Source organism: Triticum urartu, chromosome 7 (genome assembly GCF_003073215.2).
Source record: "Triticum urartu cultivar G1812 chromosome 7, Tu2.1, whole genome shotgun sequence".
Taxonomy (NCBI): domain Eukaryota; kingdom Viridiplantae; phylum Streptophyta; class Magnoliopsida; order Poales; family Poaceae; genus Triticum; species Triticum urartu.
In genome coordinates, this window is record NC_053028.1 from 608,011,160 (window position 1) to 608,027,703 (window position 16,544).

Sequence of the window (16,544 nt, forward strand, 5' to 3'; positions counted from 1 at the left end):
GTGAGAACAGGAGACATCAGTACATTTGGAAGAATAAGAGATAAGTCAGGGATAGGAAGCAACTTTCATAGTTTATTTTGACAAGAGCATCACATTGCAGACATGTGCCTTCTCCTAGCAAATTCCGAGTATCTTTGAATTTGTTGAGGGCACATCTCAAGTTCTCGAGATTACTAGCAAATTATTTTTTAATTTTTTATTTGATGAATCTTGCTTTATAAGGTGAAAAACAAAATTCTAAAGATCACCGAGAAGACATAAGTTTCACAGCTGGATCAAGATTCGCTACCATGTTCAAGTCTTGTTTTGTAATGAAATTATAGTACTAGCATGAAATTATCATTTTGTGGTTCACCATCTTCTTAATGAATTTATATCTATGCGTGGTGATTTTTCTGTCTACTGAACGAGACCCTATTATCGTACACACGGATTGCATCTAATCGGTGTCAAACACCTTCTTTGCAATTCATTTACACGTTCCCTCCCTCCTGTCCAAAGGCAGATGAGGCCATCGTGGCTCGGCCGAAGAGAACAGAGCTAGGACTGCAAATCTATCTATTACTATCACATTGTCAATGTACTTGAAGGTCTAAACCCCTGTCAATAACCCGCGGCCCTTCGGAATGTTTTTCACAAGCGACATGCAAATAACTTCAAAGGGGCTGAATAATATCTAGTTTTTCCCTGGCCGGTATTTTTCCATAGTAAGCAGTATTATTTTTAGTGTCAGGCAAAACACCACACTCCGCTGATCAGATCGTCATCCCTGATTTCCTTCTTTAATAGAGTGTTTTCCCCGATTTCATATATCAGAAACCATAGCAATAGAGAAGAGCCTAGCCCGAAGGAAAAGAAAAAACACAAACAAGTAGAAATGAGGCTACAACTTTGTCAGCTAAACCACGGAATTAACAACATCCAGGCAAAAAACTGGCCTCTCAGTAAGCACAGAAGTACTGGCGACAACTGAAAAGATCAAGTTCAGATCACCATCTTCATAAGGATCAGCGCAACAGCACTATGTACCTGAAAAGCTCGGGTACCAATCACCATCTTCACAGGATCACCAGTCTTCTTGCAGTGGTGCGCCATGCCTTTGCAGCAATTTGGCTCCCCAGTTGAGAGCATTTTTGATTTGGCTCCTTTATCTGCAAAATTGACCACGCGGTCATCAGATGGCCTGATCAAATTAGAAACAGCAACAGGATTATCAATCCGTATGGAACAAAAGCAGCCGTCATCACGGCGCCTCCATAGGGACAACAAGACTGCTGCCATGCCAACAGATATCATCACTTTGCTTTGTCAATGGAATTTTTTCGACAGGCTACCAAACAAGTGATCAACAGAGACAGGCCTAGTTAAATCAAATGCGTAGCAGGCAACATTCCACACTATATCTAGCTAATGAGCACAAGAACAGGAGGCAATCAGTAGTCTCTTTAGCTCCACAATTGATCCCCCTATGTATAAGCACATCTTTTCTCAAAATAGTTTTCTTAAGAAGCAGGCACAGGAAAACTCGAATTCTCAAAGGGATCTTTATCTTCCACAGAAGTTAACGTGGAAAAGAGATTCAACTGAAAAACCAGCTGGACCCAGCCTCTATTTCACTGAAACTGCAGCTTCAGATAAACTACAGTGTTGAAAATGTTTTTAATTCTGAACCAACTCTTCAGGTTCTCACCAGCGAGAGTCCTTCTGAACTGAAAGTCATTCCACCCCCTGTTAATAACTTCAGCAATAGTCATTCCAGTTTCAGAACAAATGTTATACAGGGCACTGAATCTGGAAGATAGAGCTTGACCACCATGCCGATTATTCTCTCAGAATCTAGTTCCCCGCCCATCTCCAACCACTCTAGAACAGAAGTGATAAAAGAGGTCCCTCACTTCTAAAAAGCCCTTGCCAAAAAATGAGAATCTCCAGGCTTCGCCTGCACCCAAGAGATAAGTTTCAGAAGCCAAGTATTTCTTTCTCAGTAAATTTTGCCATAAGCCATCCTCAGATTCCAACTTCCAAAGCCATTTTGCAAGTTGAACCACTTTCATACAAGTGTCAGGAATACTGCACCTTCCGCGGCATGCGTGGTCATAGATAAAATGAGGCCACGACTAACTAATTTGCAGTCTATTTCAGCTCTTTATATACATGCATGGTGGAATTTGCAGGTATTTGCACTCTGCTGGCGGTGGCTGTTACATTTCTATGAGATTCAACTTTTGCTAAGACATGCAATCTTCAATTACAGAACACATGCTTCCTCCCCCATGCAGAAGGTTCGGTTAATCTTTGTCGACAATAATCTCATCTTTGAGATTTATGTACAGTAGGTCAAGGGATTGCTCTACACAAGAACTTCAACTATACAAATCTCCTACCTAAAGCTCCCAGCAGTCTGTGCCACAAAAGCCATACTTCTTTGCAAGGTGTGGCAGAAGAACCGACTTGTTCACTGCAATGTTAATAAAAATTAACCATTTACAATCTGGTAAGAAAGATATCAGTGGTAAGAAGAGAGTAGGAAAAAATTGGAAGTATGTGACCACAAAAGCTTACATTCATTCCATTGCAAGAAATCTTTTGTATCATGTTAAAATGAATAGGAAAAAATTAGAAGTATGCTTGTCCTAATATATATTATTAGTGAATAAAAAACTGATCATAACCACAGTTTGCTCAAGGTATTGACACACTGCATATAGAGCCATGGAGGTTACCTGCTTCGGAATCGAAGGGGTCAAAACTCTGGATGTTCGGTATATGCTCAACTATGTCACTGTCATCTCCTTGTATCCTATCCATGAACTTTGTTGGCATATTTGTTAGAAGCATCTTCTGTAGTGTCTTAATGTGCTTGATGCCTTGGGGCACTAGCTTTAGACCCCTTAGACCAGCAAATTCCAAAGTATGTAGGACCTTCATTTAGATGTTCCATGTCAAGTAATGCAAGAGAGCTGAGCTTGGGAAACCACCCTGTGTGAAATGTTAATCGGTCCCCGTCGTAAGTCCTGTAAAGATTCAGATCAACTAGATTCAGCATGTGAGCAAAGGAGCTAATGGGATCTTTCTTCAGACAGCAATAGTCAATTTTCAGTGTAGTGAGCTTGTCAAAACTTGCAAACATCTTTGGGAGCACTCTCTCATACAACCTTCCTCTCAACCAGAAAAACTTCAGATTTGGTAAGGGCTTTAGCATTATCAAGTTAAGAACCTCATCCTTGCTGCTAGCAAAAATAACCAACCTACTGAGGCTAGGGATCTTGTCCAAGGAGTCACATAAATCTGCAATATAGTCTTGATGCATTTTTATTATGCACAAACTTCTCATCAGTGTCAGGTTCCCAAGCTGGGTAAGCAGAATTTTATTGGCTGAAACAGACTGTAGGCTCTGCAGATCCTCTAGACGACAAATATTGCACGAAATATTTGCAGCAGAAAAACAGTCGAATATCCTTTCTTGAACATCGTGGAGCATGTATACATACAGATGCCTCAATTTAGTAAGGAGTGTTATTTCACATGGCAGCTGTTCCACGTAGCTGAACCTACGGTCCAGAACCTGTAGGTTCCGAAGTTTCCCGAACGATGCTGGTATATGCTTAACCTTTGCATGAGCTAAATCCAAATAGTGCAAATTAAGTAACTCTGAGACAACACCTGGCATTTGATAAATGTTAGCAAACCTTAGAGACAGGAGTCACAGGACCCGGAACAGTCTGAAATTTGATGAAATGTCATTTATCCAAGATGATGCTACTTGTGTGTCAAACAAAATGAAAGACCGGATCCGAGACACTGCAGCAACCTTTACAAACTGAGCATCTTTCTGGATGCATAAGCGGCGGGCTTCAGAGGTTACTTGGGTGATGCCAGAATTGCCATATACAACTGCAAGCTTCTCTCTTTTTGCAACAATCAGACATGCGTCACGCACAAGCTCATGCATTTGAAATGATCTAGCCCTTCCATGCACATTCATTTCTGTAACTTCAAGAAACCTCTGAAGCAACTTCTTCCATTGTCATGCCAGCTCCTCTTCCTTCCTTGACACAAATCTAGCTAGTTGCCAGCTAAGCTGGTTGTAGAAAGAGCTCCATTCTTGCTCCTCTAATTCTCGGTACGATAACAGGCTCCTCTAATTGTCCTTGGCATTTTTTTTTACAATTTTCTCTGCCCAAAGTCTCAGATTTACTGAACATACTTTGTGTTCTAATCTACGGATTGCCTTTTGACAGAAGAAGAAATTTAAGCTTCACAACTAATCCATCATCTGCTAACAAAGCAACGTCCTTTTTGCGAGTTGTCACTAGTACCCTACTTCCACGATCGTTTCTTACAAATGAACAGAATAACCAGCCATGTTTATCCCATACATCATCCAAGACAATGAGATATTTCCTGTCACACAGGTAGCTCTGAAGTTCCTCGATTAGTCTTACATGACTCATAGTCTCGATACCACTAGCGATGTAAGCTCTTTGGTCCATCAGCTGCTTCATGATTTGCCTCACTAGGTCTTCAACTTGACAATTCTGAGATAGAGTAACCCATGCAAAACAATCAAACATCCTGCTAATTCTTTTAATTTTGTAGATACTGCTCGCTATGGTTGTTTTGCCTAAACCTCCCATACCAAGGATGGACATGATCGATCGGTCTTGCCGCTCCGACAGTAACCATTGTGTCAACCTTCCAATTTCGTAGGCATTCCCCACTAATTCAGTATCATCAGATAGGCAAGGAGAATCTGATACAGAGAGCTGCCTGGCATATTGCGACGTGCTACTCCTGCCCGGTTCTCCTACGGAAATGCCATAACGATCTTTCACTGTTGATAGATGCTGAATTCGAGTTTCTACTTGATCAATCTGGCTTGACAGGCTCTGCCATGCTGCAAAGCTCTTTGCCTGATGGAATTTCCTCTTGAAGAAGTTGTTTATGACCACGGCTTGCGTAGTAAGGAAACTATACTCGTCAATGATCTCTTCTACCTGATGTGCAACATTTGTAACTTGGTCCAGCCAGGCATCAAATGTCTTCTCACCAGCATTCCGTGTGCGAACCTGGCCAATAAATGCCTGCAGAATCGTGAACTCGCCCACGATCTGTTTCATGCCATGATCGAAATCAGTGACAGCCGATGCTTCCTCCGCCACCTCTGTTCTCAGCTTCTCTAACGCCCCTTCTCCCAGGATCAGGGCAACTTTTTTGAGAACGAGAAACAGAGTGTCTGCCATTAATGCTCCCCTCAGAATATTAGCACTGCAGTGCAGACTAGCGCTACATCATTGGACAAGCTTCATGTAAATGCATCTCCTCAATCCTGCACAAATTGAAATGATGACACAGTTAGTCGTGGCGCCACATGGCTGTGGTGATAAGTATCACATATCACTGCAAAGTCCAGTCTGAACCAACATTTTAGATCATGGTCGGCATAGTCGCAGCAAAGCTATCGTGAAAACAACTTCCTGTGTAAACAACATAAGACGTTTAGAGTCTTGACAGGGAGTATTTCTTATCATCTTTTAATACTGAAATGGAAATAAGACTAGCTTTGTCAAGAATAGTTCGTTGGTTGATTTTGTAGATCTAAGCAAGTGACTTAGCTAGTTAGATGAAGTTAGGGATAGGTGTCATGAACATCCACAAGGAAAATGCGATCAAGAAGGGAGAAAACAAGAAAAACTACACATCAGAGCTCACAACAATCTTCTGTTTTTAGACATAAAGAAGTTCAGAAAGATCTTGGAAAGAATGATGCTATGATTCTTTTCAGTAATAGGAGTACTGCATTACTGCTTCATCATCCAACAACCCAACAGAAAAATGCAGCAGAAACTATGATGAGAGAAGCAGCAGCAAAGAATTGACAGCGTCTACAGAACTCCAATCTTTTGTCTGGGATCCAAGCTGTTGTCTTGCATTCAAATGGCATAATGTTTCTGCAGTCGCATGCCATCTCAGAGTCACAAAAACATCCACTCCAGGGCGCGTCTTCGAGCACAAGACCCTGCAGGAGTCTGCTGTCCTGCAGCTCATTAAGCAAGACCTTCTTCAACCTGCACTCTCAGCTCACTGGCTCTCAGATGTTGAGAACTACCCGCCACCTGAACCAGATTAATTTTTCATACTGTTTTGTTTCTTACGGTGAGGGATACACCTAAAAACCAGCTCTGTAACAGACTATCTGTAACTTTCTTTACTCCTTAATATATCGGCAGTAACTGCCATTCCCTCAAAAAAAATGCCATGATAGGTCAGGCTGTAGTATGGGCTGTACCAGTGCTAACTACGAGTACATGATAAACCACCTTGTTCTCTGAAATGTAGACAGAGGATCTTGCTGACGATAGGATATGTAGGAGTGAATTGACAATCTAAATTGGTTTGTCATGTGACATACCATCAGGTACTGATTCGACATGTACGTTCCATGCTAACTAACGCAAGCGATGATTGCCCAATGAGTTTTTGCAACAGGTCTCCCTCTCATCATATTGTCACAAAGTACAGAAAGAATTTTGAGCAACCTTAAAATTGACCAAATAGGGTATGTAAGAGTAGGGAGTCTTAACTGAATATGTAAGACCGAATATCTAAGATTGTTGTTGCATGGTGCAAGAGTAGGGTGTCTTAACTGAATATGTAAGACTGTTGTTGGACATAATTGGAATGACAAGCTAACAAGATATGAAAAAGCCAAACCTATTTGTCAAATAGCTGCACTATGATGGTACCTTTTTCACACTCTTGCCAATTTGATTGCAGTATCTCAATCCAAAAAACCTTCCAACCAATAACTGTCCCAAACATGGTTATGTGGCTCACCACTCAAACGAAGCATTGTGAAATCAGAGATGAATCCATTGGACAGCAGAATGATTTAAGAAGACATAGATGCATACAGCAAACATACATACATTCAGACAGAAAGTTACTCAAATGCTCTGCAAAATTCAGGCCAACAATTTTCTCATTCATATCCAAAATTGATTACAGTATGACTTGATAGTCTTGATAGTCGGTACATCAAGGACTTGCTTAGCTCAAAGCTTCACCCACACATACACACAAGAGTTCACTAACCAATGTTACTCTTCGGAAAACTGCAACTTTAACTCACTAAGATGCCAATGCCTAAGAATCCAATTCAGCCAAGATTAATTTTACAGGAGAGTCAGCATAGTCTCCAAACGCTAGGCAGCTCACATGATTATGTGTGTATCGACAAGTTCAATTCTACTCCTTTTACCTGCTACAAGCCGGGTAGCAAACAGGCGTTTTGGATTTTGCGGCGAGTGCGTTTTACGCTCTGTCTCGTGCCGGAATTGCAGTACATGAGTTTCCTTTTTAGGCTCATCTGCTTTAGTTTGATTTATTGAAAATGCCCTTTATTTACTTAAACCCTTAACTTAGGACCAGGTGCGGATGTAGTGTAACTATGCCGTACACATCTTAACAAGGTTTTTGCTGCCTAGCTAGATGGAGACTCTGCTGACACTCTTGTAAAATTACTAGTGACTGAAAGGGATTCAAAGGACACTAGAAATCTTGGTGATTAAGTGCAGAACCTAGAGATGCAAAGATTAAATGAAACTCATGTGTGCATGGTTTAGGAAGCTATAAAAGACTAGCAAGGGCGTAATACCACTGGACGCAGCCAAGGAATTGGTTGCTTCCTTGGTGCTGCAGCGACGACACGGTTTTGCTTGGGAATCTTGCAGCTGAGCTCCCCCATCCCCCTTCTTGCGCGCAGAGTTGAAGCTGCTGGAGTCGCCTTCTTCACACCGGGCGCAGCAGCAGTGAGAGGCAGTGGTGTAGAGCCGACGAAAGAGCGAGCCTTGGAAGCGACGGGACAAGAGACCTTCTTCACGGGCGCAACAGCAGTGGCAGGCAGGCAGAGTGGAGCCTTGGAAGCCGGGCGCTTGCGGTGGTGGCAAGCGAGCTCCTCGTCTTCAGCCATCTGGCGTCCACGGGCACGGATCGCGCACCGGGCATCCACGGGGTCAGCACCAGCAGCAGCCGGCAAGGTGGTGGCAGGCCCAGGGCGCGCGGCGGAGGCAATATCAGTGGCATCGAAGGAGCCGGGCATCGCCGGCGCATGGCTGCGTTCTCCGTGGTTGACACACCAGACACGGACGGGATCAGCACGGGCCGCCTTGGCAGGAGCAGCGACATCAGATGCGGCCGCGTGGCGATGGGGACGCCCTCCGTGGTCGACGCCGTAGCGGCGGAGTTCTTGGGCGGCTGCGGCGGCCTCCTTGGCGAGGCCGTCTTCCTCGAGACGGCGCTGGAAGTCGGCGTCCCAGCGGGCGAGGGACTCCCGGGACTCACCGGTGGCCTTGGCAAGCCTGTGCTTGGTCCAGTACTGGAGCACCCTCTCGAGGGCGCGCGAGGACACCCGCGTCTCCAGCGGGAGGGCTTGGGCGGCGGCCGGGCGATAGTCCCACGCCGGAGCGACGAGCACCTTGCCGTCGGAGCTACGGAGCTGGAGCACCTTCGCCGCCATCGATGGCGTGTCCTGGATTGGATCTGGGGATCGGGGAGGGAGGCGAACGAATCCAGTTGGAGCCACTGCCCCCACCGCAAGCGCTTTTATTCATCGGAGAGCTCCTGGTTCTTGCCGGACTCGAATTACCAGCTGTCGCCGGCTGAACTGGAAATGAACTCGAACTCGAATTCACAGGGGGCGCTCTTGGCCGTGCACCACCCGAGCGGGGCAGGCGATGCCACCGCGCTGGTCCGACCAGCGTACGGGTCGGCCGGTGGCATCCGCGTCTCGGCGTGCGGCCGTCAGCCGGCGCAGGCGCAGGTACCCGAGCTCCTCCACGAGGCCGTCAGCCGGCGCGCCCACACGGCGCGGCTCTGTTCCTCTGTTCTCCTAGCTTCTTCCTCTGTTCCTTTTCTTGGCTCCGGCCTCTCGGGCTCTGCTGCTGCCGAGGACATTTTTTTTTCTAACATTATCAAGACTTTTATTCCTCAAATGATCACCATATCGTTTGCAAGAGAGACCGAGAGAGAGAGGCATTTTGACACATAGGAGCATATGCTCCCGGTTTTAAAAATATGTTTTAAATATATTTTGAAATGTCACAAAATTCTGACAAAATGATTTTCAACTACATTTTGACATTCTACGTGCACAGAATCTCGTTTTGCAGAAACCGATAACTTTTGTGTCACATGTCAAAAAGACAAATTTTAATGTGAAAAAGGCTTTTCATGAGACATTATTTTATGTTTTTTACACAAGGCGTATAGAATGACGGGACTTGGCGTACGTACAAACAATGTTGAGATGTACGTGTCAAATTTGCGTTTGAATTTTTTTGAAATTTTGAAATATATTTTTCAATGGCAGGAGTATATGCTCCCATGTGGCAAAGTGAATTTATTTCAATTTTCAGAAGTTCTAGTAGTAGTGTAGTACTATAAGAATTAAAAAAAAATCACACTCCACTAACCTAATAACCATAAGTATCTCAAAAAATTCACGTCCTTTCATTCAACACGTGGCACCCCATTTATGTTGTCCTTATTCTTCTTCTCACCCTCGTTGATGGTGGCCTCTGTGCTCAAACAATCACAATGTGTTTGAATCTTGTCAATCCTTAGGCATCTCTCTCGTCATAAGATGAGAAATCTATACTTTTTCATGTGAGGTTTTGGCGAGGCGTGCATGCGTGGTTATAGATGGTCCCTTTCGTCTCTGATCCTGATTTTGCTGACTTGTTCATTTTTAATCCGCCTCGGCATCGGTATGAAAAAAGTGAATCATGCGCTATTGATTAAGGTTGCATCCTAAATTATTTTTTTAATGGTTAACATGTAAAACTAGCCCATTCCCGCGCGGCGGCACGCCATGCCTGTCGATACTATGCGGTGATAATTTCCTGTTATCTTGTTTCATTTATAACCAAAATAAGGTTGATCCAACAACCATATATTACATAGAGCACAACTTCATATATATGCTGGTTTGGCTAGTACACGCATGTTGTTTACAGGTTGGTCCACCAAAATCACTACACTACGTAATACATATCGCACTAACTGTCATCTACAGTCTTAAGATAATCTCTCTATAAACTAGATTCCTAGTCCCAAAAGATGGACATCCATGATCATCCTCAATCAAGAACTTGAGACCACTGCGTGAAGTAACACGTGATACTGCAACATACAGTTGTCCATGCGAAAATACCGGCTCTCGTAAATATACGCATATCTTAGACATAGTCTGCCTTTGGCTCTTATTGATCGTCATAGCATAGCACAACCTTATTGGAAATTGACACCGTCGAAGTGTAAAAGGCTACTTAGATCCCACCGAGTTTAAAACTATACGGGGAACGCATACGCGTTGCCCTTTGTTAGAACCAGTGATAATTTCTCCTTCCAGAACCCTATCACCCAGTCGAGTAATAATCAATCATGTTCCATTGCACAAACCCAATGATTGATCAATACTCCTGAGAAGCATAATAGGAACTCCAACTTTGAGAGAGATCTTATAATGAGGAAAATTATTTATAATAATAGAGTTTAATACTTTGGGAGGATAGAATAGTTCCACTTCATCAACAGGATCCGTAGATTTTGATATAGAATCATAACTTAAGCAATCCGTAGACATTCCAGGTACACGCTTAAAGACAACATCATTTATTTTATCCACAACTAAATTGGTTGGACAAACAATAGCACGGCGTGATAAATAATCACCATCATTATACTTCAAGTAGAACATATTGTATACGTTGTCCACAACAATTTCCATATGATCTATTGTGGGAAACAACAACATATCTTCAGGGATAGAAGTCCATGATGGAGAAGAATCATCGCCTTTAGAATCATCGTGCTTGGCAAGATAGCGTAGGATTGCAAGCCGCATATTTGTATGAAGTTTACGAACTTTAATGTATGGCCAAAGTGGAGAAGAAATCAATGATGCATCAATAATATCCTCTTTCGTACCGCCCTCCACGACAGGCAAAATTTGCCTAAAATCACCGCCTAATAGCATTAATTTCCCTCGAAACGGCAACATGCCATTATTTTCATTATGGATAGATAAAACATCTCTCGATGTTCTATCCAAAACTTCAAAACATAGAAGGCTAGTCATTGGAGCCTCGTCCCATAGAATAAGAGACGCCTGCTGACACAGACCACCGAGCATCGAGCTTCTAGAAATGGAACGCTGAGAACGCTCATTAACATCGAGCGGAATTTTAAACCTTGAATGACCAGTTCGTCCTCTAGGGAGCAGCAAAGATGCAACACCAGATGAAGCCACAACAAGTACAACATGACGCTCGGACCTAAGTGCAATGATAGAATTCCATAAAAATGTTTTACCAGACCCTCCGCATCCAGAAACAAAGTAAACACCACCCTTATCTCCATAAACTGCAGATACTACTTCATGATGTATACTTCTTTGTTCGTCGTTTAACTTGCAATATAGTGTGTCGGCTTCAATGGCCAACTTAGCAGCATCGTAGCTCAATTCCTCAGCTACCAATCTGTTGAAACATTCGTCATCAGTCGGAATTGTACGGGAGGTCAAGTTGAATGAGGCTAGGCATGACCCATTCTTTGTAAACATGGAAGCTAATTCACAAAGAAGACAGTCTTGAAGGTAATCTAACGGCACGTCATATCTAGAGTTGCCAAGTGCAAGGGAAAGTCTATATGATATATCCTTAGCCATGCTTGGCTAGAATCGTTCAAATAGGGCCCGACCGTTTCCAACTTCGCAGTGAAGAAGGACAGTCATGAAAAGATGGCGTAGCTGAAACGGACTTGCCCACATGATAGCTTCATCAAAGAGTTTAAACCATTCGTTGTCATCTCCTACTAAACCCCTTGACTGACATGCTTCCTTAAATGTATCATAAAGTCGACCATTATGCCTTCTTAAATCCTCAAAGCTGGTTGCACCAGGAACAATCATAAGCAGCATCCGCAGAAAAAACAGCTCACTGGTTCCTGGATGCACATGATAAATACGTTCAATCTTACTTCCAAGCTTTTGCTTATGCTTTCTCTTTGTCCACACGTTATCACTTTTGTTCCAGACCCACTCACTTGGGAAATCAAGATAAGTCAATGACCTAGCTGATTTATGTTGCTGATTGGTAACAAACCACTCTGTTAACATTGTTTTTAAAGATGATGGATTATTTAAAACATTTGGGACAGAGGTAATAAATATGAAGACCTGCACCAGGTTGCCCTTTAGGTAGTAGATATGAAGAGATAATTACTTAAGGCATAATATCTATTGCTTAAGGCATGTACAATGGTTGATAATACAGTCTTATCTTAAGTCTTGCAAGTAATTTAGAGATTGACAAAAAAAGTATACAATGGGTCATATCTTAGCCTTATCTTTAATAACTAGCTATTCCTAAAAACATGGTGAGACATATTGTGCTAAGAGATCATCTCTTGTCTTTTCTTAAATAAGAGAAGACAAGCTTTTTCTTATGAGTTTTCTCTCCTCCACCTCATCATTTATCCTACGTGGCACTTCTAAGATAGCACCATTGTACATGCCCTTAACCATCCATGTGTCTTTTTTTCCTGACGGGGAAAACCAATTGAACTGGACAAGCTATTGTGGGTGTTTCCATTCACACCTAGTTAATCTACAACATTTTTATTGGGGGTTCCAGAAGGTGTATGTACACCTCACCAGAAGCAGTAACCGGGAATATTCACAAAAATAACTAGTACAAATAAATCATGTAAGAGAAAAGGCGATTATTCCAGTGAACTATTAAAAATATATGGAGAAGGGCAGAAGAAAATTTGTGGAATACAAAAAAAAACACAAAGTTTCCCTAATTACAAAGGGGCTAAAACTTGTAACTACTATTGAACTGCTAAATCCCGACTTTCCAAGGGTTGCTCTGCTTAATAATGATGGATGCAAAGCACATTTGATTTGTTAATATTTGCAAACACAGTTCACTATTTATTGTTCCTTTGTAATACCTCTGGACGTGGGAACTTAACTCAGAAGACTCAAAGTTTGCAGAATTTAATAGTTCAAGGGGAGTAGAAGAGCTTGCGGGGCTATCAAAAGGGCGGTAACTGTTGCATCTGTCTCCATGGTCCTACACAATGGTAAAATGAATCGATGGCCAAATCCACTGCTGAGCCTCATCATTTCAGCCATGCACAACAAAGGAAAAAAGCATATCTCGTAGGTAGTGCAAAAGCAGGGGAGAATAAGAAGGTTGCAGACCATCCTAGTTTCCATAGGCATCCCAAAACAGAATAATTAAGCTACCGAGGAACATTTCCAGCCTTAAAAGAGCATGACAGTTGAACAATAATAATTGAACTGTACTTAAGCAGGATAAGAAATAGTGAAAATTATTGATGCTTTGCTAAAGTAGAGCGATCATGTGTTTTAAGTGGTCTACCTGATGTTATGCATATAGTGCAATAAATTTGTTTTTGTGTGCCGTCACGAATACAATGCAATAATTTTGTTTGTTTGTGTTGTGCGTTTGATTAGTTGTTCAGAAGAAAATTGCACGGTTGAGAACACAAACACTCATTTGCTGCACAAGTTGATAGTTATATTTTACGTTACATAGTAGGAGTTTTTACTCACAAACCTGAAGAGTACATTATTTTGATCGGAAAACGTACTGCATTATTTCGATAAGAAAATTCTATTGATCATATGCAAAGCTCATTATTTAGTCCGTTGAGTGCTTCATAGTTTTATTTCTGAACTGAAAACCTTACGGTGTTCTTGTCCGACCGCTTGCTGGATTAGTGATCATGATGAAGTAGTAGATGGCTCGTGCAAATTCTTGACATGGGTTGGTGTAAGTGCTCAAATGGCAAGAAGAATCTCAGAATTAAAGATCCTATAGCCTGGCTAGGTGGTCACCTTAAAAGCAAACCACAGTCAATGAAAACAGAAGAAGATTATAGTGCCCAGTCAATCAGAAAGGGCACATCTCACAAAAAGCAAAAAGGTAAACCTCCGCCTAATTTATTTTGATCACACCATATCCTACAGAAAAATTAATTATCCCTTTGTATCAAAATATAAGATGTTTTTATAGTCCTTTTGTACCAGAAAAGGTCTTATATTTTGATATGGAGGGAGTACTGTTGATCCTCATATTATCCACCTTGTAGATGAAATACTAACGGTATGAATCAGTCAAAAACGTATCCTTGTGAAAATAACAGAAGCGCTCCGAAACAAAAGACCAAGAATCACATCAATGATCTGTCAAATTCAACTGGCCAAAGAGAAATGTGTACCAAAAAAGGAAACAAATGCCATTCCATAGAAGAAGAGGAAGAAGTTGCCGCACAAGGAATGATCAAAACACTCAGCAATTAATTCAACATAGAAGTTTAAAATGGAAACCGTCGTGACAGAATTTCTAAAGTGCAGCAGCTCAAAAGAAAGAAAAAACAAATACACAAACAACAAAATGAATTACTGATGCAAGACGGGAGGCTCACAATAATGATTGTTCGGACAACACACAAGTTATTAAACATGGCAAGATCCTTTGTCTTCAAGATGTACTGCTCTGAAGGAGGCGTCCAAGACCAGATCAATATTTTGCTCGATATCGTTCACGCATAAGAAAAACTGTGATTATGAAATGTACCAAGTTGTTTACACGAAGAAGGGTACACTTGGTAGCAATTATACATGGTCAGATTTTTTTTCTGTATTTCGTATAACCAGCTCACAAAATTTTCTGTACTTCATATCAGCTAGCAAGGGGGAGATGATCCATAACCTAAAGATTGAGAAATCGAAAGGAAGAACTTTCCAGCTTGCAGTCTTTAATCTGGCCATGGTGATTCTAGTCAAGGACAGTGATGCTTCTGGTTTCCATCTGAAAAAAAACTAAAAAAGCCTAGACATATAGATGTGTGATACATCATGCTCATGCATTCAATAGAAATATAATACTGTATTATTTTCACACACACCAAAATCATATTTAAGCACTATAACTGAACATGACTTTGTCTATTAGTTGTGGATCAGATAGTTGTAAGTGACTAAGTTAAACTGCACTTCAAATATGATGTTCATTGACTCGATGTGAAGATTCTTTGAAAGAACACACCTTGATGTCTGTTGCCACACTGTTCGATCCTCCCCCATATGATCTCCACAAAAGTATGCGGATACTGCTAGCGATTTATCAATTAGATCCTAAGTTACATAGGTTTAGTAACTAAGTAACATGTATAGATGGTATCATTATCTCCGTCCGGACACATAGGGGAGAATGCTCTTGCTTGGGCCACAAATAGGATCCAGCGGACAGCGAGGCATGCATGCGCCTTCTTCCTCTCGCTAAACTGACGACGCACCACGCCGGCGGCAGGAGCCGGAGCAACGCCGGTGGGCGTCGAGGCAACCACCAGGAGCTTGGGGAGGCCAACGTTGCAGAACGGGTCTCCAGTGCCTTTGAGCTCCATGGGGCGCTTGTGAGCTGCACTGGCAGGGCTGTCGGTGTCAAAACCGGCGGATCTCGGGTAGGGGGTCCCGAACTGTGCGTCTAAGACGGATGGTAACAAGAGGCAGGGGACACGATGTTTACCCAGGTTCGGGCCCTCTTGATGGAGGTAATACCCTACGTCATGCTTGATTGTTCTTGATGATATGAGTATTACAAGAGTTGATCTACCACGATATCGTAGAGGCTAAACCCTAGAAGCTAGCCTATGGTATGATTGTATGTTGTCCTACGGACTAAACCCTCCGGTTTATATAGACATTACACAGAGTCGGTTACAAGGGAGGAGATCTACATATCCGTATTTCCAAGCTTGCCTTCTACGCCAAGGAAAGTCCCATCCGGACACGGGACGAAGTCTTCAATCTTGTATCTTCATAGTCCAACAGTTCGGCCAAAGGATATAGTCCGGCTGTCCGGAGACCCCCTAATCCAGGATTCCCTCAGTAGCCCCTGAACCAGGCTTCAATGATGATGAGTCCGGCGCGCATTTTTGTCTTCGGCATTGCAAGGCGGGTTCCTCCTCCGAATACTCCATGGAAGATTTTGAACCCAAGGATAGTGTCCGGCTCTGCAAAACAATTTCCACATATCACCGTAGAGAGAATAATATTTCCACAAATCTAATCTGCTGACACGTTTTGACAGCACGACATCATGTCATGGCCCGGTCATTATCCGAACCGTTCTTCCCAACCAGCACTGCACATATTGCGAGGCGGTTTTCTTGACACGTCTTGTCGAAGCAAAGATCGTGTCCCCCTTATTACGGGATTCTCATCAATACGGACGTGGGTAACCCACTCGTGCCCGTTGGTATGACTCCTCGATTTTAGGCAAGTCCAAAATGGCCACGAGGAGGACGCTTGATATTTATCCTCTTTATAAAGAGGCCAAGGCCTGTCCTTTTTTCCTCTCATGCTCAATCGAATCCTTCCCCCGCCTCGAGTTCCAACACCCAAGGCTCAGGTCAGGCGCTTCGAACCTTCAACCATGTCCGGATCC

The 16,544-nt window shown here is 42.6% G+C and overlaps 2 protein-coding genes and 1 pseudogene across 2 annotated transcripts; all 3 read right to left on the reverse strand.

Moving 5' to 3' along the window:
• Positions 1–1,696: 1,696 nt before the first annotated feature.
• Positions 1,697–3,729, reverse strand: LOC125523287 (annotated as a pseudogene).
• Positions 3,730–4,220: 491 nt separating this feature from the next.
• LOC125523288 (disease resistance protein RPM1-like) lies at positions 4,221–5,243 on the reverse strand. The gene has a single exon (XM_048688338.1). It carries the CDS (start codon positions 5,241–5,243, stop codon positions 4,221–4,223), a length of 1,023 nt encoding a protein of 340 aa, XP_048544295.1.
• A 1,721-nt stretch (positions 5,244–6,964) lies between these two features.
• LOC125521373 lies at positions 6,965–8,958 on the reverse strand. Its single transcript, XM_048686434.1, has one exon. The coding sequence runs from the start codon at positions 8,516–8,518 to the stop codon at positions 7,640–7,642; it is 879 nt and encodes a 292-aa protein (XP_048542391.1). The 5' UTR covers positions 8,519–8,958; the 3' UTR covers positions 6,965–7,639.
• Between the last annotated feature and the right edge of the window lie 7,586 nt (positions 8,959–16,544).

What these genes read in the sequence shown, in the direction of transcription:
- LOC125523288 (XM_048688338.1), bottom strand. Translation starts at nt 5,243, where the DNA reads ATGGCAGACACTCTGTTTCTCGTTCTCAAAAAAGTTGCCCTGATCCTG.
- LOC125521373 (XM_048686434.1), bottom strand. Translation starts at nt 8,518, where the DNA reads ATGGCGGCGAAGGTGCTCCAGCTCCGTAGCTCCGACGGCAAGGTGCTC.